Source organism: Mya arenaria, chromosome 9, assembly GCF_026914265.1.
Source record: "Mya arenaria isolate MELC-2E11 chromosome 9, ASM2691426v1".
Classification (NCBI taxonomy): domain Eukaryota; kingdom Metazoa; phylum Mollusca; class Bivalvia; order Myida; family Myidae; genus Mya; species Mya arenaria.
Genome location: NC_069130.1, coordinates 36029628 through 36054820, shown reverse-complemented (window position 1 = coordinate 36054820; position 25193 = coordinate 36029628). Strand labels below are relative to the sequence as shown.

General features: G+C 39.2%; 1 protein-coding gene across 5 annotated transcripts in view; it reads right to left on the bottom strand.

The window, feature by feature from the left end:
* LOC128245438 (uncharacterized) overlaps positions 1 to 18496 on the bottom strand; it is a 29842-nt gene extending 11346 nt beyond the window's left edge. For 3 of the 5 annotated variants that reach the window (XM_052963577.1, XM_052963581.1, XM_052963582.1), the window contains exons 1-4: positions 16913 to 17013; positions 13978 to 14045; positions 869 to 970; positions 461 to 487 (exon numbers count right to left, since the gene is read on the bottom strand). In XM_052963577.1, the coding sequence (XP_052819537.1) occupies positions 461 to 487; positions 869 to 908 (67 nt within the window). In that variant the 5' untranslated portion in view covers positions 909 to 970; positions 13978 to 14045; positions 16913 to 17013. Of the gene's footprint in view, positions 1 to 460; positions 488 to 868; positions 971 to 11191; positions 11249 to 13977; positions 14046 to 16912; positions 17014 to 18430 lie in introns of those variants that run through there. The other 2 variants (XM_052963578.1, XM_052963580.1) reach the window with 2 other exon arrangements.
* Between the last annotated feature and the right edge of the window lie 6697 nt (positions 18497 to 25193).

The following is a 25193-nucleotide window of genomic DNA, read 5'->3' as shown; positions in this document are numbered from 1 at the left end:
GTTTGATTCAGTATAAGATCGTAATATATTTCACCGATTACAATCAAATGTATGTTATGGACTTCTCAGTTAACAAAATTATCCGCAACCCTTTACTTACTATATGAGAAAATTGGCGATTTTAATTGCTTCTAAAGTTAATGTTTTAATGCAAAAATAAAACGAGAAAAAACTTTAAATAAAAAAGAACGATTTACCATGGCTTTGAATCGACGATGTTCTTGAGAAATGAAATGTGTACATGTAAATAAATAAGGGTATGGTTTTGTAAAATAATCTGGATCCTGTTTATTTGTTGCACTAGGGTTGCATCCAATAAATAAACGATAATTGTTTGATTCAGTGTACGATCGTAATATATTTCACCGATTACAATCAAATGTGTGTTATGGACGTCTCAGTTAACATACTTATCCGCAATCCTTTACTTACTTAATGAGATACTTCATTGTACAATTACCTTTACTTGGCGATCCCTGCCTAAACTCTGAAATGGAAAGCATTTTTAAAGTATTGTTATTGTATTTGAATAACATACGTATGTGGAAACTAATTGATGAGGAGATCTGTCAAAGTGCCGAATGTTGAAATATAGAACTGATCTCTGCTCATGTTGACTTTGTGTTCATAAATTGTACTCTTCAAACCGTTTTGTAGCGGAATTAATTATCTGTTTGTATGTCTATTTATTAAGATGACTATTAACATAAGTATAACATCGGTTCTCTTTGTTTAGATGAACGAGAACAGGTTTGGGACAATGGCAATTCATAATAAGTAAGCCATGATCATCAACCAACGGCAAGTTATTATATAAATAAATGTTCACTGCATACACAAAGAACGTTGCCACTATTTGTATACACACCTGTGAAGGGTTTTTCACGCTTGGAAAAGATTTTCCCCATGACAACTACCAAAAACGTGAAGATATTTTACAAGATCAACACCGCATGTTGTGCGTAGATATCTGTTAAAAATCAAAATTCATGCTTAAATATCGACCTAAAATGTAAAGGTATATAATTATAGAACATTGTTTTTTGCTCAAAATGGGTAATTTAATCCTTTCCTGACAACTAGTTTGAAGTCCATTCACGCTAAATTAATAAATGAATTAAATCATATTAACTTAAATGACTGAAACATTTACACAATATTTAATACAATACCCAAAACAACGGAGAATCGGAACTGTGCAATTAAGCATTGTTTTAGTTCAAAGAAAGAACATGCAAAGGCATTGGGACACGGGTTTGTCCGTTTTTCCATCATCACTAACGGCTCTTTCCGGTCACGCTTCATGTCAAACACCTAGTTTAGCTTTGCAAAATTTCAAAATGATTAAGTCTTACATGTAGATATTGTAAGCCCTAATATTTCACACCTATGCAATTTCCTTAAGGCTGTACATTTCAGGAATGGTAGTTAATGTATTTATATATATATATAAGGTATTAACAATTTACACTAATAACATAAAGGTTTTCTGTACTACAATGAAATCTTAAAGCAGAACAAACAATTTTTACTTTTTACAAAACTCTATTTTATTATGATAAAAAAACATGTTTAGTATATGTTTAGAGTGTACGTACGCAATTCAATGACAACAGACATAAATATTTATAACGACGTGTACATAGTACATTGTCAATAAACATATACATACATTATGAAATATACAAATAATATTCAGCAAGACTATGATGATATGTATATACAAATAAATTTAGTAAACATTCACGTGTCAGGTAAATACAAAAAAAAACAAGAAAACAAAACAAAAACTAACACCAAACAAAAACACAGAATGAAAAAAAAAACATAGAGTAATAATTGTTTGTTAGTTAAATGGTAACGAGGATGTGGCATTCAAAATATCTAAGGCCACACCAAATAAATAACTTGTTCATCGGATTTCCCGCACCTATTTCTTCAGAAAAGCAAAAAAAATATTTTTACTTTTTAATCGCTTGCGCCCGCACCATCTAAAAAAATATTTTTTTTTTACGAGCGCTAATTTGTTTAGTAGAATGTAGCCTTATAACCGCGTTTTTCGATCTTAACAATTATCAAAGCAACGGCTCAATCATGCAGCCGCTCTAATTAGAGTCAATGAACGATATAGAGCCGGATACAAGCGTCTAGATGATCGAGACTAAATTGACAAAAAGAAAACATTTCACTTCCTGATTCTTGAAAATTACGTCAACAAATGTCAATTCTACCACCATTTAAAGTTTGATTAAATTTTGGACAATGTGTTTGTTTTAATTTGGCTCACGCTAAAAGTAAACGTTTATATACTGGGCAAGAAGTGCTGAATTTTATCGTGAATGACAGTGATTAACCAAAGTTTGAATTTGGTTCGGACATGTTTGACGGGAATTCGGATGACCGTTACAGTGAAAAGACAGTTTCCAATCGTTCATCTATACGTACTACACATGTCTAGGTAAAAACTTCAAAACGTGTGTATTTTAACTTCTTTGTTGTTTTGCTGTTAATTTAGCAAATATGATGTATTTTTGTATTATTTGTTTCCTTCAAAAATAATTATACATTTAATGGTTTATGCATGTTTGTTTTTATTTTGCTAAAGATCAGAGTATAGTGTTTATTTAATTCATATGCAATGCATGTACAGTTATGGAAAAATAACGTTTGGCCAAGAAACGAGCACCACCTTTCTTGTGTTATCATCAAACTGTTTCAGTAATGCATGCTACATTATACATAATGAACATTTATTTATAATATTGCTTATTAAAATTTCAGTTTCCTCCAATGCAGCGGATCATGGAATTTCTGTCCCGTTGAGGCAACAAGGGCGTACTTGTGGTGGAGGCCTTGGTCACCGATGAGTCAATGTTCGTGGACAGTAGGATGACGCTAAAAATTACCCCGACTGACATTCATATGTGCTTGATGCAATCCCATGAGTTTTACCATTCACACAAAAACATCAAACAAGCCGGATTGTGTATATTTTGCAAATATTAGTCAAAAAGGATAAAAAAATGGTATCAGACTTTGCGATTTGAAAAAGGTATTAATCACACTTTGTGTTGCGAATAAATGTTTGTAGATTTTTTAGATGTTCATGTGTATATTTAAACTGTATATGGAAAACATTCAAGCGTTAAATATTTATGCTGATTGTTTTTTGTCTATGAAAATATATTGCATATTCTTGTATTTTCTTGAAATATTTTTTTGCTATATATGAAAATTGACACAATCAGTATTTGCAGTACAAAAGAAGTAAAAGTGTCTTTTGTATATATGTTTATGTTTTCTATTACTTGTCTAAATTTGAACAAGATATCTAAAAAAAATAAGGAAAATCTGCAAATAAAAAAAGATAGGCATTAAATTCTGAGAAAGCCTAAAATCAAACTGGCGCTGGCTGGAATTTTCTTTGACATATTTTCAGCTGAAATGGTTTACAATACGGTATAGGTTTTTTGTAAATTCTATTCCAGAACTTAAATGGCTACCAAGGCCAATCGTGTAGTCAAAGCAAGAGTGATAGCTGTAGTTTATATTTGACTGCAAATGCCTATATTATTTTTGTGAGTTATTTTTCAAGTCACCTTGTCTAGTCATTTCCATGGCATGAGATATGACAATGTATTTTAATAGAGAGTTATTTTTAACCAAGTTTTCCTAAGGAAAAGTGGAAAACCTAGTTAATAGATTTGAAAATGCCATTGGGCAGGTGGCTGTGACCATGGCGCTTCTTTCCAGGCTTTAACTTAGCCATGCATAGGGTATTTTGAAAAAAACTTCTCAGATCGTACAAACAGCCTCATGTCGTACATACAGTCTCAGGTCGTACAAACAGTCCCAGGTCATACATACAGCCTCAGGTCGTACATACAGTCCCTGGTCGTACAAACAGTCTCAGGTCGTACATACAAACTCAGGCCTCAGGTCGTACATACAGTCTCAGGTCATACATACAGTCCCAGGTCGTACATACAGCCTCAGGTCGTACATACAGCCTCAGGTCATACATACAGTCCCAGGTTGTACATACAGCCCCAGGTCGTACATACATTCTCAGGTCGTACATACAGTCTCAGGTCATACATACAGTCTCAGGACGTACATACAGTCACAGGTCGTACATACAGTCTCAGGTCGTACATAGAGTCTCAGGTTATATATACAGTCTCAGGACGTGCATACAGTCCCAGGTCATACATACAGCCTCAGAACGTACATACAGTCCCAGGTCGTACATACAGTCTCAGGACGTACATACAGTCACAGGTCATACATACTGTCTCAGGACGTACATACAGTCCCAGGTCATACATACAGATCCAGGTCATACATATAGTCCCAGGTCGTACATACAGCCTCAAGTCGTACATACAGTCTCAGGTCGTACATACAGCCTCATGTCGTACATACAGTCCCAGGTCATACATACAGTCCCAGGTCATACATACAGACTCAGGTCGTACATACAGTCTCAGGTCGTAAATACAGCCTCAGGTCATACATACAGTCTCAGGTCGTACATACAGTCTCAGGTCGTACATACAGTCTCAGGACGTGCATACAGTCCAAGGTCATACATACAGCCTCAGGTCATACATACAGTCCCAGGTCATACATACAGTCTCAGATCATACATACATTCCCAGGTCGTTCATATGGTCTCAAGTCATACATACAGTCTCAGGACGTACATACAGTCCCAGGTCATACATACTGTCTCAGGACGTACATACAGTTCCAGGTCATACATTCAGCCTCAGGTCATACATATAGTCCCAGGTCGTACATACAGCCTCAGGTGATACATACAGCCTCAGGTCGTACATAGAGTCTCAGGTCATACATACAGTCTCAGGACGTACATACAGTCACAGGTCATACATACTGTCTCAGGACGTACATACAGTCCCAGGTCATACATACAGATCCAGGTCATACATATAGTCCCAGGTCATACATATAGTCCCAGGTCGTATATACAGTCTCAGGTCGTACATACAGCCTCATGTCGTACATACAGTCCCAGGTCATACATACAGTCCCAGGTCATACATACAGTCTCAGGTCATACATACAGTCTCAGGTCATACATACAGCCTCATGACGTACATACAGTCTCAGGTTATACATACAGTCTCAGGACGTACATACAGCCTCAGATCGTACATACAGCCTCAGGTCATACATACAGCTTCAGGACGTACATACAGTCCCAGGTCGTACATACAGCCTCAGGTCGTACATACAGCCTCAGGATTTACATACAGCCTCAGGTCGAACATACAGCCTCAGGTCGTACATACAGCCTCAGGTCGTAAATACAGCCTCAGGTCGTACATACAGCCTCAGAACGTACATACAGCCTAAGGTCGTACATACAGCCTCTGAACGTACATACAGCCTCAGGACGTGCATACAGTCCCAGGTCATACATACAGCCTCAGGTCATACATACAGTCCCAGGTCATACATACAGTCTCAGGTCATACATACAGTCTCAGGTCGTACATACAGTCTCAGGACGTGCATACAGTCCCAGGTCATACATACAGCCTCAGGTCATACATACAGTCTCAGGTCATACATACAGTCTCAGGTCATACATACAGTCTCAGGTCGTACATACAGTCTCAGGTCGTACATACAGTCTCAGGTCATACAAACAGCCTCAGGACGTACATACAGTCCCAGGTTATACATACAGTCTCCGGACGTTCATACAGTCTCAGGTCATACATACAGTCTCAGTACGTACATACAGTCCTAGGTCATACACACAGTCTCAGGTCGTTCATACAGTCTCAGGTCATACATACAGTCTCAGGTCGTTCATTCAGTCTCAGGACGTGCATACAGTCCCAGGTCATACATACAGCCTCAGGTCATACATACAGTCCTAGGTCATACACACAGTCTCAGGTCGTTCATACAGTCTCAGGTCATACATACAGTCTCAGGTCGTACATACAGTCTCAGGTCGTACATACAGTCTCAGGTCATACAAACAGCCTCAGGACGTACATACAGTCCCAGGTTATACATACAGTCTCCGGACGTTCATACAGTCTCAGGTCATACATACAGTCTCAGTACGTACATACAGTCCTAGGTCATACACACAGTCTCAGGTCGTTCATACAGTCTCAGGTCATACATACAGTCTCAGGTCGTTCATTCAGTCTCAGGACGTGCATACAGTCCCAGGTCATACATACAGCCTCAGGTCATACATACATTCCCAGGTCATTCATACGGTCTCAGGTCATACCTACAGTCTCAGGTCGTACATACAGCCTCAGGTCGTACATACAGCCTCAGGACGTACATACAGCCTCAGGTCGTACATACAGCCTTAGGTCGTACATACAGTTTCAGGTCGTACATACAGCCTCAGGTCGTACATACAGTCTCAGGACGTACATACAGTCTCAGGACGTACATACAATCCCAGAATGTACATACAGCCTCAGGACGTACATACTTTCCCAGGTCGTACATACAGTCCCAGGACGTACATACAGTCTCAGGTCGTACATACAGTCTCAGGTCGTTCATACAGTCTCAGGTCATGCATACAGTCTCAGGACGTACATACAGTCCCAGGTCATACATACAATTTCAGTTCGTTCATACAGTCTCAGGTCATACATACATTCTCAGGTCGTACATACAGCCTCATGTCATACATACAGTCCCAGGTCATACATACAGCCTCAGGTCATACATACATTCCCAGGTCATTCATACGGTCTCAGGTCATACATACAGTCTCAGGTCGTACATACAGCCTCAGGTCGTACATACAGTCTCAGGACGTACATACAGCCTCAGGTCGTACATACAGCCTTAGGTCGTACATACAGTCTCAGTTCGTACATACAGCCTCAGGTCTTACATACAGTCTCAGGACGTACATACAGTCTCAGGTCGTACATACAATCCCAGAATGTACATACAGCCTCAGGACGTACATACTATCCCAGGTCGTACATACAGTCCCAGGTCGTACATACAGTCTCGGGTCGTTCATACAGTCCCAGGTCGTTCATACAGTCTCAGGTCATACATACAGTCTCAGGACGTACATACAGTCTCAGGTCATACATACAGTCTCAGGACTTACATACAGCCCCAGCTCGTACATACAGTCCCAGGTCGTACATACAGCCTCAGGTCATACATACAGCCTCAGGACGTACATACAGTCCCAGGTCGTACATACAGCCTCAGGTCGTACATACAGTCTCAGGACTTACATACAGCCCTAGTACGTACATACAGCCTCAGGTCGTAAATACAGCCTCAGGTCATACATACAGCCTCAGGACGTACATACAGTCCCAGGTCGTACATACAGCCTCAGGTCGTACATACAGCCCAAGGACGTACATACAGCCCTAGTACGTACATACAGCCTCAGGACGTACACACAGTACCAGGTCATACATACAGTCTCAGGACGTACATACAGTCTTAGGTCGTACATACAGTTTCAGGTCGTACATACAGTCTCAGGATGTGCATACAGTCTCAGGACGTGCATACAGATCGAGGTCATACATACAGTCCCAGGTCATACATACAGCCTCAGGTTATACATACAGTCTCAGGCCGTACATTCAGTCTCAGGTCGTACATAGAGACTCAGGACATGCATACAGTCCCAGGTCGTACATACAGCCTCAGGTCGTACATACAGCCTCAGGAATTACATACAGCCTCAGGTCGAACATACAGCCTCAGGTCGTACATACAGCCTCAGGTCGTAAATACAGCCTCAGGTCGTACATACAGCCTCAGAACGTACATACAGCCTAAGGTCGTACATACAGCCTCTGAACGTACATACAGCCTCAGGACGTGCATACAGTCCCAGGTCATACATACAGCCTCAGGTCATACATACAGTCCCAGGTCATACATACAGTCTCAGGTCATACATGCAGTCTCAGGTCGTACATACAGTCTCAGGACGTGCATACAGTCCCAGGTCATACATACAGCCTCAGGTCATACATACAGTCTCAGGTCATACATACAGTCTCAGGTCATACATACAGTCTCAGGTCGTACATACAGTCTCAGGTCGTACATACAGTCTCAGGTCATACAAACAGCCTCAGGACGTACATACAGTCCCAGGTTATACATACAGTCTCCGGACGTTCATACAGTCTCAGGTCATACATACAGTCTCAGTACGTACATACAGTCCTAGGTCATACACACAGTCTCAGGTCGTTCATACAGTCTCAGGTCATACATACAGTCTCAGGTCGTTCATTCAGTCTCAGGACGTGCATACAGTCCCTGGTCATACATACAGCCTCAGGTCATACATACATTCCCAGGTCATTCATACGGTCTCAGGTCATACATACAGTCTCAGGTCGTACATACAGCCTCAGGTCGTACATACAGCCTCAGGACGTACATACAGCCTCAGGTCGTACATACAGCCTTAGGTCGTACATACAGTTTCAGGTCGTACATACAGCCTCAGGTCGTACATACAGTCTCAGGACGTACATACAGTCTCAGGACGTACATACAATCCCAGAATGTACATACAGCCTCAGGACGTACATACTGTCCCAGGTCGTACATACAGTCCCAGGACGTACATACAGTCTCAGGTCGTACATACAGTCTCAGGTCGTTCATACAGTCTCAGGTCATGCATACAGTCTCAGGACTTACATACAGTCCCAGGTCATACATACAATTTCAGTTCGTTCATACAGTCTCAGGTCATACATACAGTCTCAGGTCGTACATACAGTCTCAGGTCATACATACAGTCCCAGGTCATACATACAGCCTCAGGTCATACATACATTCCCAGGTCATTCATACGGTCTCAGGTCATACATACAGTCTCAGGTCGTACATACAGCCTCAGGTCGTACATACAGCCTCAGGACGTACATACAGCCTCAGGTCGTACATACAGCCTTAGGTCGTACATACAGTCTCAGTTCGTACATACAGCCTCAGGTCGTACATACAGTCTCAGGACGTACATACAGTCTCAGGTCGTACATACAATCCCAGAATGTACATACAGCCTCAGGACGTACATACTATCCTAGGTCGTACATACAGTCCCAGGTCGTACATACAGTCTCGGGTCGTACATACAGTCCCAGGTCGTTCATACAGTCTCAGGTCATACATACAGTCTCAGGACGTACATACAGTCTCAGGTCATACATACAGTCTCAGGACTTACATACAGCCCCAGCTCGTACATACAGTCCCAGGTCGTACATACAGCCTCAGGTCATACATACAGCCTCAGGACGTACATACAGTCCCAGGTCGTACATACAGCCTCAGGTCGTACATACAGCCCAAGGACGTACATACAGCCCTAGTACGTACATACAGCCTCAGGTCGTAAATACAGCCTCAGATCGTACATACAGCCTCAATTAGTACATACAGCCTCAGGTCGTACATACAGTCTCAGGTCGTACATACTGTCTCAGGTCGTACATACAGCCTCAGAACGTACATACAGCCTCAGGACGTACATACAGTTCCAGGTCATACATACAGTCTCAGGACGTACATACAGTCTTAGGTCGTACATACAGTTTCAGGTCGTACATACAGTCTCAGGACGTGCATACAGTCTCAGGACGTGCATACAGATCGAGGTCATACATACAGTCCCAGGTCATACATACAGCCTCAGGTTATACATACAGTCTCAGGCCGTACATTCAGTCTCAGGTCGTACATAGAGACTCAGGACGTGCATACAGTCCCAGGTCATACATACAGCCTCAGGTCATACATACAGTCTCAGGTCATAAATACAGCCTCAGGACGTACATACAGTCCCAGGTCGTTCATACAGTCCCAGGTCATACATACAGTCTCAGGTCGTACATACAGCCTCAGGTCATACATACAGCCTCAGGACGTACATACAGTCCCAGGTTATTTATACAGTCTCAGGACGTTCATACAGTCTCAGGTCATACATACAGTCTCAGGACGTACATACAGTCCTATGTCATACATACAGTCTCAGGTCGTTCATACAGTCTCAGGTCATACATACAGTCTCAGGACGTACATACAGTCCCAGGTCATACATACAGTGTCAGGTCGTTCATACAGTCTCATGTCATAGATACAGTCTCATGTCGTTCATACAGTCTCAGGTCATACATACAGTCTCAGGACGTACATAAAGCCTCAGGTCGTACATACAGTCTCAGGTCATACATACAGTCTCAGGTCGTACATACAGTCTCAGGTCATACATACAGCCTCAGGACGTACATTCAGTCCCAGGTTATACATACAGTCTCAGGACGTACATACAGCCTCAGGTCGTACATACAGTCCCAGGTCGTACATTCAGCCTCAGGTCGTACATACAGCCTCAGGACGTACATACAGCCTCAGGTCGTGCATACAGCCTCAGGTCGTACATACAGTCACAGGACGTACATACAGTCTCAGGTCGTACATACAGCCTCAGAACGTACATACAGCCTAAGGACGTACATACAGTCCCAGGTCATACATACAGTCTCAGGTCGTACATACAGCCTCAGGTCGTACATACAGTCTCAGGTCGTACATACAGTCTCAGGTCGTACATACAGCCTCAGGTCGTACATACAGTCTCAGGTCGTACATACAGCCTCAGGTCGTACATACAGTCTAAGGTCGTACATACAGTCCCAGGTCGTACATACAGTCTCAGTTCGTTCATATAGCCTCAGGACGTACATACAGTCCCAGGTCGTACATACAGTCACAGGACGTACATACAGTGTCAGGTTATACATACAGTCTCAGGTCTTACATTCATGACATCTCGATGTATTCACAAGACCAAACAGGTAAATAGGTTAGCATGATTAAATTTTATACAAGAGTTATACATGTATAACTATATTAACCATCATTAGTATACACGTGTATTCCTAGGTTTCTTCTGTATTGATGACAATTAATGCAAACAATGATGAGAGTGGCAAAATATAATCAGGTATTCTGAAAAAAACGTTCCAAAACAACTGAAATGTATACATACCGTCTATTAAATCTAAGGAATTAAGAAGTAAATAATCGATTGAGTCAGAGTACTTCCCGCCCGAGCGTGTATGACTTGTACAAATATGTATCTTAAATTAAATATAATAATACCTACCATTTCATTTCCATATTTGCACAGTTTCACAGAGCATACATACATGTATATTATCAGCGTTGGCTGCTGTCCAAAACTGTACTTATTTTTAACACCATGTCATACGGCTTACTTCATTGATTGCGCAATATAATTGACCGAAATAACTTTAAAACGATTTGATAAAGACGGATCTGGGTATTGCCCCTAACTATCTAAATTGTTGGTGAATAGCGAATTAATCTTTGATGAACGATTAAACTGGCATAATGATATGCATTTCATATTTCTGTTTTGTTTTCCGAATCCGACTTTGAATCATTTTTCAACGTGCTAAATTCAAAGTAAATAGTGACAGAACACTTAATTGAATGTATACGCTTGTGCGGGAAATAACCTGACTCAATCAATTCCTTTAGATATCTTTTTATATACAATGTAATATTTCTTCAAAATGACGACACTATCCGAAAATACAAGTGAACAAGGTTCTTGTTTATCGAAGAGAAAATAAAATTTGAACATGCAAAACATGCTTTGAGGTAGGCCGGCAAACCTGCTCAAGGCTAATAATCAGTTCAATTTCGGACTGAAGTGAGACTAAGGCAAATGCATGTCCTTGTACGCTTTATCATAATTGTAAACAAAAGTACCAAAATGTAAAAAAAAACTGTGTCGGAGACCGGGTTCTTCAGTTAGTAAGTTTCAATGCATTGTACACATCGATGCCAAGTTTATGTCAGTTTTCGAAAATTTTCTCTTTTTTCCCGCTATTTTATCATACGGAGTATAGCCCCTTTAAGCAGATTTTCGACATCCAGAGATAAACCACTCCTCGGTATCATTTTATTAAATATACATGAGTCATAACATTTTGAGCCGGAAGTTGATAAGTTTGACTGGGGTTTGTGATTCTATTTGTTTCAAAAAACTTCCTCACGCCAGCCAAATCCTAAGAGCCTCTTATATAACAATACCGTACTCAAGTGGTTAAATTAAACGACTTGATTACGGTATTGTTCTATAAGAGGCTATTAGGATTTGGCCGGCGTGAGGAAAATATTTAGCTGTCGGGAAACTAAGAAATATAGTAAGTACATTTGTACTTGATGTTTTCAATCTTTAAACATAATTAAACATAATAACAAGAGTGTGGTTTATATAGTTAAATATTGTTATCAAGGAGATTGTTCATAAACAATATCAAAGATGTAATGCTTTGCTTAGTTAATTAATAATTATACTTTTTATAGTTAAGAAAATCATGTCAATACTTAATAATAAACTATTACTGAATTTTTATTTTTATTTTTGACAAGTGTCGTAATCAACAAAATGAGATGAAGCGTTAAATCTAAGAACCATGCACTATAGAAAGATTTTTCCGAAAAATTATTGCTCCCCTGAATTTCATGCTGGTCGTAATGGCCATTAAATGAAATGAATTAGCTGTAACAGCAGATAACTGATAAAAATTTCATGGAGAACCAAGTCAGTCCTTTAACCCTTAGCACAAAACCACTGAATGGAACATAATGCATATGCTGCTAAAATCCAGGTATATGCTGGCATACAGGGGTTTCCTTCTTAATTGAAAATTGGATAGGATTTCTTGGCATGAAAACAATAAAGTCAACACATTCAATGATACAGGTAACTATTAAATGTGATGAATTAAAGTTATAAATGCAATACTCAATAAAACATGCTTTGAGGTAGGCCGGCAAACCTGCTCAAGGCTAATAATCAGTTCAATTTCGGACTGAAGTGAGACTAAGGCAAATGCATGTCCTTGTAATTGCTATTGTCAAAATTTGTCCACATGTCAAATTTCACATCCCTTTCATCCATCATCATTGTATTTATTTAGCATAATAATTATATTACGGAGACAACACTCATGCTGATGATGATTTCTCTTGCTCATACCTACTTTCTATGTTTTACATTCTCGCTATGCTATAACACTTAATTGATTCTGTACATTTTATTATATTAAATGTGAAAATAATAATATAGCAGATACAGTGATGGCAGAAGAATCCTCTTGTTACAGTTCATAGAATGAAACCCCTGTTTATTCTTCGATACAGTAATGGCAGAAGAACCCTCTTGTTACAGTTCATTGCATGAAACCCCTGTTTATTCTTCATCCAGTATTCTATAATTCCTAACCATACAATTCCTCCCAAGCCATCTTGACTGTTTTTTGGCCTGTCTGGCTGGATAGATATTGTTCGTTTCTGTTCCTCTTTTCAATATATTTTTTTTATCTAATTCCTTATAAAACCTCATAAATAAGTGGGGACTGATGCAAAATGATAACGTTTCATGCTGAATTATTGACAGTCTTCTATTGTCCAACTTCAAAGAGACTTGCCACCAGATGGTCGCAAATTCAACTTACATAGTATTTTCTCAAAACAAGCCTAGAATTGACCGTCCAAAATTACAAATTTCATCTCCATCATATATTTTTTCTCAACTACGACCACACAATAGGGGAGACTAGCGCTTTTTCAAAAAAGAAATCTCTAGTTATTGTTTTATGTCATACAAAATTTAAAGAAAAATGAAAGAAACTTATAAAACGATATAAAATATTTAATTTTCAAATGAAAAAATACTTTATAATTTCAAATTAAAATAACTAGGTTCTTGCTATTGACAGCTATTGATTTGCTATGGTCATTATCTTATAAGCTATATGCTGCTATTTATACACAAGACAAATGAATGTGCCTGTACAGCGTGACGGCATATCAACAAACAAGGTAGACACACAATTATGAACTCGTATGAATTACCTGACTGGTCGAGAATTTCCTCTCATTCATTGTTCTGTGACTGTATTTTCAGCTAGATGTGTCGATATCTGAAATATAAAAGAACAGACTAAACAACTGGTGGAAGCTGTGTTTTTGTTGTTGTAAAACACACAATTTCTATTGAAGCAACCCTTTTTGTTTATGAAGGTAGCATAGCTAATATAACAAGAGATGTTTGTCAAACATTATGCCCACCATGAGCATCATGTTGTCAAGAATATTTGGATAATTGAATGAAATATGCATGGACCGAAATGGCAGCTGATTTGTCAGCTGATTTGTCATTGACGTTGGATGCCTTTGATGCAGTTTTAAGATTATGACCATTCAAAGTGTCGGGATAGAAGGTAGTTTTTAATCATGTTTAGATGATGACTGATCTTTGCAGATAAACATGTATCCTCTTAGCAGCAGGGAATAAGTAAATATAATGTAATTTCAATGACCAATATGACTTGTGACCTTGACCTTTGACTCTATGACCTCAAAATCCACAGGGGTCATCTACTGGTCACCCCCAACCTAAATGTGAAGTTTAAGGGTCATGGGTGCAAGCATTGTTGAGCTATCGCACAGACATGATTTTTGCGTTCAAGGTCACTGTGACCTTGACCTTTGACCCGATAACCCTTAAATCAAAAGGGATCATCTACTGATCAGGCCCAACCTTCAAGTCAAGTTTGAGGGCCATGGGTGAAGGCATTGTTGAGTTAACACTCGGACAACTCTTTCGCATTCTAGGTCACTGTGACCTTGACCTTTGATCCGATGACCCCTAAATTCAATAGGAGTCATCGACTGGTCAGGTCCATTATTCATGGCAAGTTTGATGACCATAGGTCCAGGAATTTCCAAGTTCGTGGCCCAACCTCCAAGTCAAGTTTGAGGGCCATGCGTGCCAATTAAATTTTTCCCAATTAAAGGTCACTGTGACCTTGACCTTTGATCCGATGGCCCCTAAAATCAATAGGGGCTATCTACTGGTCATGCCCAACCTTCATGTTAAGTTTTCTGACAAATAGGTCCAGGAATTGTTGGGTTATCAATCGAAAAAGAATTGGTCTACCGACGGACAGACCGACCGACCGACATGTGCAAAGCAATATACCCCTCTTCTTCGAAGGGGGGGGGGGGGGCATAATAAGTATACTAGCTATTATTGATTTATGAATGGACAAGTTTTTGGTTGGGCTCATACACTTGTGAAAAGAAACACGCAGTGAGCTCCTGTTTCCCCGGCCGCTCCAAGGCGGTAACGTAACGAATATTAACAAGTCTATTTTGATGCATGAATAGTCCGTTTTGTGGCGATGCGTGTGTTGTTTATGTATATTAAGCCTTAACCTTGTGCCTCTTCGTTTAAAATAATAAGTTTAAGTATATTTTATTGAGCAAAAATAAAGAACATTTCAATGTAAATACATAATCAAATTTCAGGATTGGAACTGTAGAAATAAACTAATTATAGTTTCCTTCCCTGTAATGATAAATAACAATAGGCATTTGAGGTAGTTTATAAGTTATTATCTTACAAGCTCAAATTAAATTATGCTTTAAACACAGATTATTGAATGTGAGACTTCAAATGCAATTACCTATATTAAAGAATAATTTCTTTTCAGAAATTAATACAACTCGATTATCATTGGTCAATATATAATTGCATCCACTAAAATATCTGTATGGTTTGAATGAGGGCATCGTTCGGGCTGCGCCCTCGCTTTGGAGAACACAGCCTCACTTCGGGCATTCTTTTTTCTGTTAAACATAAAAAGTATACAAAAATAAATACATACATGACGAACTTCTTTGATTATCTCAAAGATATTTACAAAACCGGTAGGTAACCAAAGCTTTCCTATTCTTAGACCGTTGGTGTATGAAATATCGCATCCGTGGGTGTAAATACTTCATGAAGGTATACACACATGTATACATATTTGAGAATGACGTAATTTACATTCGGGTTGTATTTTTCGGCTTCACTCTTATCAGTTGGGAGGTACATAAAGACCAATCATATACATTATTGTAAACGTGATACAAATATCGATAATAAAGTTTCTATTATATCTGTGATGATTTAAAAACCCTTGTTTTGGAAGTCTGATTACCGGAATAAGCATGTTTATACTCCTTTTCTGGGTTGAGCTGGAGCCAAAGCCAGGGAGCTGGAGCCAAAGCGTGGAGGCTGAGCCAATACGCTGTATGATAATGCCTGTTTTGATGAGAAATATTGGCAAATTCCGAACGCTAAATTCTTTATTGATAACGATTATTGCATAAAATGTGTGTTTTCGGTCTACTATCGTGGTGTGTTAAAACGCAATTACCCCGGCGTTATAGGTGAAAAAACGTGCATTATTCAGTAAATTCACGTGCCGTTAATTCCCGGCTTTTTTGTTTAACATAAGCTCTATCAGGGCCCGCATCATAACAATGGAGACTGAGCGACCTGGTTTCTTACCGAAAGTGGGTCAACGTTGCAAATATTGCACTAAAACATATTTCAGCATATATAGCTGTATACAAACATTAAAGAAATAAAAAATAATCACATATAACATACAAATTTCCTTCTGAAATATATTTTCCTGGCAAGCTGATGTGTGTTTACTAGATAGTACTTTCTGCAGTTGTTTTGACTATTTGTATGCTCTAAAAGCACTAAATTAAGTCTAAAACGTTTAACTCCTCCCAACTTTAGTCATTTCTGTTGATTTTATTCAGAACAAACGACTTATATGGACATGATATGCAATGAACAAAGAGTTTTCAAATATATTTTTCTCTGTTAGATGCTGAAGATGCTGAACATTTTGTCCAGAACATTTTAACAATTTTTCCCGGTTTAAATTAGATGCCAAAAAATATAAATGTTAAAGTAGGAATATATCAGTAATTATTCGATTACCCGATATTGTATGTAAATAATCCAGGTAATCCAGTAAATTACTTAAAAAGAAAACACTTTCCAATCGACTGAACACTGAAAACAATGGCGTTGAAACAAAAATGAAACTATCGAGGGTTTTTTGCAGCCATATTCGAGCTTAATGTAAAACTTTTTCAGTGATATCACTCGTGACGTCACACAAGTACATGTTATTGAGGTTATTTTGAACTAACTGTTTCTGTATTTTCGTGACATTAAACAGCTTTTCAACAAAAACGTTACTCCTGGTGTGTAATTTTATGCAATAATTGTTAATACACCTTATTGCGGTTGTTACCATCTGCAAAGGCCCTTCAAATGGTTTACAACCCTCGCGCTACTCGTCGGGCTGTAAACCATTTTGCGGGCCTTTGCAGATGGTAACGACCTCAAAAAAGGGGTAATTACCCTATATTAATTAATAAAAAAAGGTTATTATGTTATCGTAATAATAAAGCAAACCTGTGTTGTGTTATATTATGACAAAAAAGTAAAAAAAAAGTTGTAAAAACGGTTTATCTGTGAGAGTGCAGCTTTAATATCGTGTGCTTACTTATGCTGTATAGAGACCTCGCAGGTCCAGGAAACAATGAATTATTGTAAGAATTCACACTAGTTTTCTCTTAATCTAAGCCAAGCTCGCGTTTAATGTCGGTAAAAAGGGTACCTCATTGTTTTTATATATAGGAAATATAAATCAAATGTACAGAAAAATAAGAAAATTAACACTTACACGTATTCAATCCGATTGATGTACTAGCGTTCAGTTGATGTAATTTAGCACATAGTTTACCAGTTTTTCGTCTATCTAATCTTTGTTAGATGACACACTTTTCTTTCATCCACTACTATTCATTTATTTTGGAATCTGATTGGAGTTAGAAGACTGTTTAAGAAACAGTAACCATATAATTATACAGATGTTGTGAAAGGATTGTTTAGCTCCATCGACATTTCTGAGATTGCAACGCCCATTATCAGATGAATTGCATTAAATAATCATAAATAACTATATATTTAAAAAAAACTGCAACACTTTCTTAATACTAGCTATAAAAAAACTGCAACTATTCCAAATATGACCAGTTGAATGCATTATTATACAGCGTATTGGCTCAGCCTCCACGCTTTGGCTCCAGCTCCCTGGCTTTGGCTCCAGCTCAACCCAGAAAAGGAGTATAAACATGCTTATTCCGGTAATCAGGCGGTCATTTTTATTCCCGACAAAATAAAAGCACTCGATAATACTGGCTTTATCTTAAATGTAAGCTTCTTGAGTGAAATTCAGCTGAAAATTGGTGAAAATGTTCTACTTTCGTTTGTAAACATTGATGTGTTTGATGGGAGAATCGGTTTTATAACTCCATAAACAATATGTTTACAAAATAACCCAAATACGTGTGAAGATTAAACATATTTATATGGCACTGCATTCCCCGATTTCTCAAATAAGCCCTCATAATTGTAATATTAAATAAAGTAACGAGTCATACTTACGTTTTACGATGATATCCGTTCTTTTGCTCTAGCTTGGAAGTGTCATTGGCTCCTTTTTATACACAGCTTCTAAAAGAGCTGGAGTCACTGTTTCGCATCCGTGACAGACTGATCTAGAATATGGACACTTCTGCGCAGCATTTATATTGTTCATGCTCGATACGTATTGATCTGCTGAGGTTATATATTTTATAAAATTGAAAACGGGTTACGACAATAGATATAATTTTATGTAACCCATGTTTAAACAGTAGAAACTTGGAATTAATAAAAAAAAACGAAACTTTGTCAATCTCGTAACCTAGAGTTCCATGCCTGTGAGGATTTTTTAGGAAGTCAATGCACGCATTATGGTCACTACCAACACACACTCTCTCTTGAGATACTGGGTACTTAAAACAGCTCGTGAAAAGTTAAGCTGTATGTAGGGATGGTGGGGGCAGGTTCATACCGCATAAAAGTCATGTAGATACGGATTAAACTATTATGCTTTAAAAAGGAACCATAACTATGTGATTCATTGCTAACAAATTGCATCCCTTGCTTAGACAAATTAAATGTATACGGACAATACAACACTATAAATGGCAATAACACGTAAATAGTACAAGAACCATAACTCTGCGATCAACTGTTCCTTAATGGTTTCCATTGAAACAAAGTGTCTGAGCAAATATTTACTTCTCATAAAAACTTGATTTTTTATGAAAGTGATTGCAACCTGAAAAAGGTGACAACGTGATATCATGCGTTGAATAAGATTCATAACACTGTAACCCTTTAACCTAATCGGCTCCATTCATATGATTTAAATAAAAATCATGAAAATAATAAATGGTTTATTGAAAAGGGACAGTTCAGTGAAACAATTTAACTGCCCTTTTAGTCCAAAATATCCTCCTTTGAAAATTAAGTTTGTTGTTTATAAAAATATTAAAACTACAGACACTAGATTTATTCACTATCATTGTGTTCTTAACACTATTTGTATTATCATAAATCTGTGCTCCATATTTAATGATTAACTGTCTTGATTTATGCAATGCTTTAGAAATTATTTTGTGTTAAGTTTTTACGTTTAAGTGCCACGCATATGCACTGAGATATGTTTGCGGTCTTAACATAATTGTTAACATAAACATGTTGTAACTAGCAACTCTCTGGTGCCTCTTTGAAATTGATGTATAAAAATTCCTAATATGAAGTAATACTGCATGCATGTATTATGGCCACTACTGACTCTGTGGTGACTAATTTCGAATGAGTTATTTAAACTTGTAATAAAGAATAGCAATGCATGCATGTTTAATGGTCACTAACAACTCTTTGTTGCCTCCATGAGAATTAGTTATTAAAAGTCCAATATAGATTAGTCTTGCATGCAAGTGTTTGGTCGCTACAAAACCCCTGGTGCTTCTTTCCTATAGGGCTAACGCCAGTCCTTATATAGAATAACATTGAATGTATGTATTGTGGCCACTTACCATCCCTGGTGCCTCTTTCTATTGGGCTAAACCAGTCCTTATATAAAATAACATTGCGTGCATGTATTGTGGCCACTACCAACCCCCTGTTGCCTCTTTGCTCTTGTGCTAAAAGCAGTCCTTATATAGAATAACATTGTGTGCATGTGTTGTGGCCACTAACAACCCCCTGTTGCCTCTTTGCTCTTGAGCTAAAAGAAGTCCTTATATAGAATAACATTGTGTGCATGTATTGTAGCCACTACCAACACCCTGTTGCCTCTTTGCTCTTGAGCTAAAAGAAGTCCTTATATAGATTAACATTGTGTGCATGTATTGTGGCCACTACCAACCCCCTGTTGCCTCTTTGCTCTTGAGCTAAAAGAAGTCCTTATATAGAATAACATTTCGTGCATGTATTGTGGCCACTACCAATCCCCTGTTGCCTCTTTGCTCTTGAGCTAAAAGAAGTCCTTATATAGAATAACATTGTGTGCATGTATTGTAGCCACTACCAACCCCCTGTTGCCTCTTTGCTCTTGAGCTAAAAGAAGTCCTTATATAGAATAACATTGTGTGCATGTATTGTGGCCACTACCAACCCCCTGTTGCCTCTTTGCTCTTGAGCTAAAAGAAGTCCTTATATAGAATAACATTGTATGCATGTATTGTAGCCACTACCAACCCCTGTTGCCTCTTTGCTCTTGAGCTAAAAGAAGTCCTTATATAGAATAACATTGTGTGCATGTATTTTGGCTTCTACCAACCCCCTGTTGCCTCTTTGCTCTTGAGCTAAAAGAAGTCCTTATATAGAATAACATTGCGTCCATGTATTGAAGCCACTACCAACCCCCTGTTGCCTCTTTGCTCTTGAGCTAAAAGCAGCCCTTATATAAAATAACATTGCGTGCATGTATTGTAGCCACTACCAACCCCCTGTTGCCTCTTTGCTCTTGAGCTAAAAGAAGTCCTTATATAGAATAACATTGTGTGCATGTATTGTAGCCACTACCAACACCCTGTTGCCTCTTTGCTCTTGAGCTAAAATCAGTCCTTATATAGATTAACATTGTGTGCATGTATTGTGGCCACTACCAACCCCCTGTTGCCTCTTTGTTCTTGAGCTAAAAGAAGTCCTTATATAGAATAACATTGCGTCCATAGATTGTAGCCACTACCAACCCCTGTTGCCTCTTTGCTCTTGTGCTAAAAGCAGTCCTTATATAGAATAAAATTGTGTGCATGTATTGTGGCCACTACCAACCCCCTGTTGCCTCTTTGCTCTTGAGGTAAAAGCAGTCCTTATATAGAATAACATTTCGTCCATGTATTGTAGCCACTACCAACCCCCTGTTGCCTCTTTGCTCTTGAGCTTAAAGAAGTCCTTATATAATATAACATTGTGTGCATGTATTGTAGCCACTACCAACCCCCTGTTGCCTCTTTGCTCTTGAGCTAAAAGAAATCCTTATATAGAATAATATTGTGTGCATGTATTGTGGCCACTACCAACCCCCTGTTGCCTCTTTGCTCTTGTGCTAAAAGCAGTCCTTATATAGTATAACATTGCGTGCATGTATTGTGGCCACTACCAACCCCCTGTTGCCTCTTTGCTCTTGGGCTAAGAGCAGTCTTTATATAGAATAACATTTCGTCCATGCATTGTGGCCACTACCAACCCCCTGTTGCCTGTTTGCTGTTGTGCTTAAAGCAGTCCTTATATAGAATAACATTGCGTCCATGCATTGTAGCCACTACCAACCCCCTGTTGCCTCTTTGTTCTTGGGATAAGAGCAGTCCTTATATAGAATAACATTGCGTCCATGCATTGTGGCCACTACCAACCCCCTGTTGCCTCTTTGTTCTTGGGCTATAAGCATTCTTTATATAGAATAACATTGTGTGCATGTATTGTAGCCACTACCAACACCCTGTTGCCTCTTTGCTCTTGAGCTAAAAGAAGTCCTTATATAGATTAACATTGTGTGCATGTATTGTGGCCACTACCAACCCCCTGTTGCCTCTTTGCTCTTGAGCTAAAAGAAGTCCTTATATAGAATAACATTTCGTGCATGTATTGTGGCCACTACCAATCCCCTGTTGCCTCTTTGCTCTTGAGCTAAAAGAAGTCCTTATATAGAATAACATTGTGTGCATGTATTGTAGCCACTACCAATCCCCTGTTGCCTCTTTGCTCTTGAGCTAAAAGAAGTCCTTATATAGAATAACATTGTGTGCATGTATTGTGGCCACTACCAACCCCCTGTTGCCTCTTTGCTCTTGAGCTAAAAGAAGTCCTTATATAGAATAACATTGTATGCATGTATTGTAGCCACTACCAACCCCTGTTGCCTCTTTGCTCTTGAGCTAAAAGAAGTCCTTATATAGAATAACATTGTGTGCATGTATTTTGGCTTCTACCAACCCCCTGTTGCCTCTTTGCTCTTGAGCTAAAAGAAGTCCTTATATAGAATAACATTGCGTCCATGTATTGAAGCCACTACCAACCCCCTGTTGCCTCTTTGCTCTTGAGCTAAAAGCAGCCCTTATATAAAATAACATTGCGTGCATGTATTGTAGCCACTACCAACCCCCTGTTGCCTCTTTGCTCTTGAGCTAAAAGAAGTCCTTATATAGAATAACATTGTGTGCATGTATTGTAGCCACTACCAACACCCTGTTGCCTCTTTGCTCTTGAGCTAAAATCAGTCCTTATATAGATTAACATTGTGTGCATGTATTGTGGCCACTACCAACCCCCTGTTGCCTCTTTGTTCTTGAGCTAAAAGAAGTCCTTATATAGAATAACATTGCGTCCATAGATTGTAGCCACTACCAACCCCTGTTGCCTCTTTGCTCTTGTGCTAAAAGCAGTCCTTATATAGAATAAAATTGTGTGCATGTATTGTGGCCACTACCAACCCCCTGTTGCCTCTTTGCTCTTGAGGTAAAAGCAGTCCTTATATAGAATAACATTTCGTCCATGTATTGTAGCCACTACCAACCCCCTGTTGCCTCTTTGCTCTTGAGCTTAAAGAAGTCCTTATATAATATAACATTGTGTGCATGTATTGTAGCCACTACCAACCCCCTGTTGCCTCTTTGCTCTTGAGCTAAAAGAAATCCTTATATAGAATAATATTGTGTGCATGTATTGTGGCCACTACCAACCCCCTGTTGCCTCTTTGCTCTTGTGCTAAAAGCAGTCCTTATATAGTATAACATTGCGTGCATGTATTGTGGCCACTACCAACCCCCTGTTGCCTCTTTGCTCTTGGGCTAAGAGCAGTCTTTATATAGAATAACATTTCGTCCATGCATTGTGGCCACTACCAACCCCCTGTTGCCTGTTTGCTGTTGTGCTTAAAGCAGTCCTTATATAGAATAACATTGCGTCCATGCATTGTAGCCACTACCAACCCCCTGTTGCCTCTTTGTTCTTGGGATAAGAGCAGTCCTTATATAGAATAACATTGCGTCCATGCATTGTGGCCACTACCAACCCCCTGTTGCCTCTTTGTTCTTGGGCTATAAGCATTCTTTATATAGAATAACATTGCGTCCATGTATTGTGGCCACTACCAGCCCCCTGTTGCCTCTTTGCTCTTGTGCTAAAAGCAGTCCTTATAACGAATAACATTGCGTCCATGTATTGTGGCAACTACCAACCCCCTGTTGCCTCTTTGCTCTTGTGCTAAAATCAGTCCTTATATAGATTAACATTGTGTGCATGTATTGTTCCCACTACCAACCCCCTGTTGCCTCTTTGCTCTTGTGCTTAAAGCAGTCCTTATATAAAATAACATTGTGTGCATGTATTGTGGCCACTACCAACCCCTGTTGCCTCTTTGCTCTTGTGCTAAAAGCAGTCCTTATATAGAATAACATTGCGTCCATGTATTGTGGTCATTACCAACCCCCTGTTGCCCCTTTGCTCTTGTGCTAAAAGCAGTCCTTATATAGAATAACAGTTCGTGCATGTATTGTGGCCACTACCAACCCCCTGTTGCTTCTTTGCTCTTGTGCTAAAAGCAGTCCTTATATAGTATAACATTGCGTGCATGTACTGTGGCCACTACCAACCCCCTGTTGCCTCTTTGCTCTTGGGCTAAGAGCAGTCTTAATATAGAATAACATTTCGTCCATGCATTGTGGCCACTACCAACCCCCTGTTGCCTCTTTGCTGTTGTGCTTAAAGCAGTCCTTATATAGAATAGCATTGCGTCCATGCATTGTAGCCACTACCAACCCCCTGTTGCCTCTTTGTTCTTGGGATAAGAGCAGTCCTTATATAGAATAACATTGCGTCCATGCATTGTGGCCACTACCAACCCCCTGTTGCCTCTTTGTTCTTGGGCTATAAGCATTCTTTATATAGAATAACATTGCGTCCATGTATTGTGGCCACTACCAGCCCCCTGTTGCCTCTTTGCTCTTGTGCTAAAAGCAGTCCTTATAACGAATAACATTGCGTCCATGTATTGTGGCAACTACCAACCCCCTGTTGCCTCTTTGCTCTTGTGCTAAAAGCAGTCCTTATATAGATTAACATTGTGTGCATGTATTGTTCCCACTACCAACCCCCTGTTGCCTCTTTGCTCTTGTGCTTAAAGCAGTCCTTATATAAAATAACATTGTGTGCATGTATTGTGGCCACTACCAACCCCTGTTGCCTCTTTGCTCTTGTGCTAAAAGCAGTCCTTATATAGAATAACATTGCGTCCATGTATTGTGGCCATTACCAACCCCCTGTTGCCCCTTTGCTCTTGTGCTAAAAGCAGTCCTTATATAGAATAACAGTTCGTGCATGTACTGTGGCCACTACCAACCCCCTGTTGCCTCTTTGCTCTTGTGCTAAAAGCAGTCCTTATATAGAATAACATTTCGTGCATGTATTGTGGCCACTACCAACCCCCTGTTGCCTCTTTGCTCTTGTGCTTAAAGCAGTCCTTATATAAAATAACATTTCGTGCATGTATTGTGGCCACTACCAACCCACTGTTGCCTCTTTGCTCTTGTGCTTAAAGCAGTCCTTATATAGAATAACATTGCGTCCATGCATTGTGGCCACTACCAACCCCCTGTTGCCTCTTTGTTCTTGGGCTAAGAGCAGTCCTTATATAGAATAACATTGCGTCCATGCATTTTGGCCACTACCAACCCCCTGTTGCCTCTTTGTTCTTGGGCTATAAGCATTCTTTATATAGAATAACATTGCGTCCATGTATTGTGGCCACTACCAGCCCCCTGTTGCCTCTTTGCTCTTGTGCTAAAAGCAGTCCTTATATAGAATAACATTG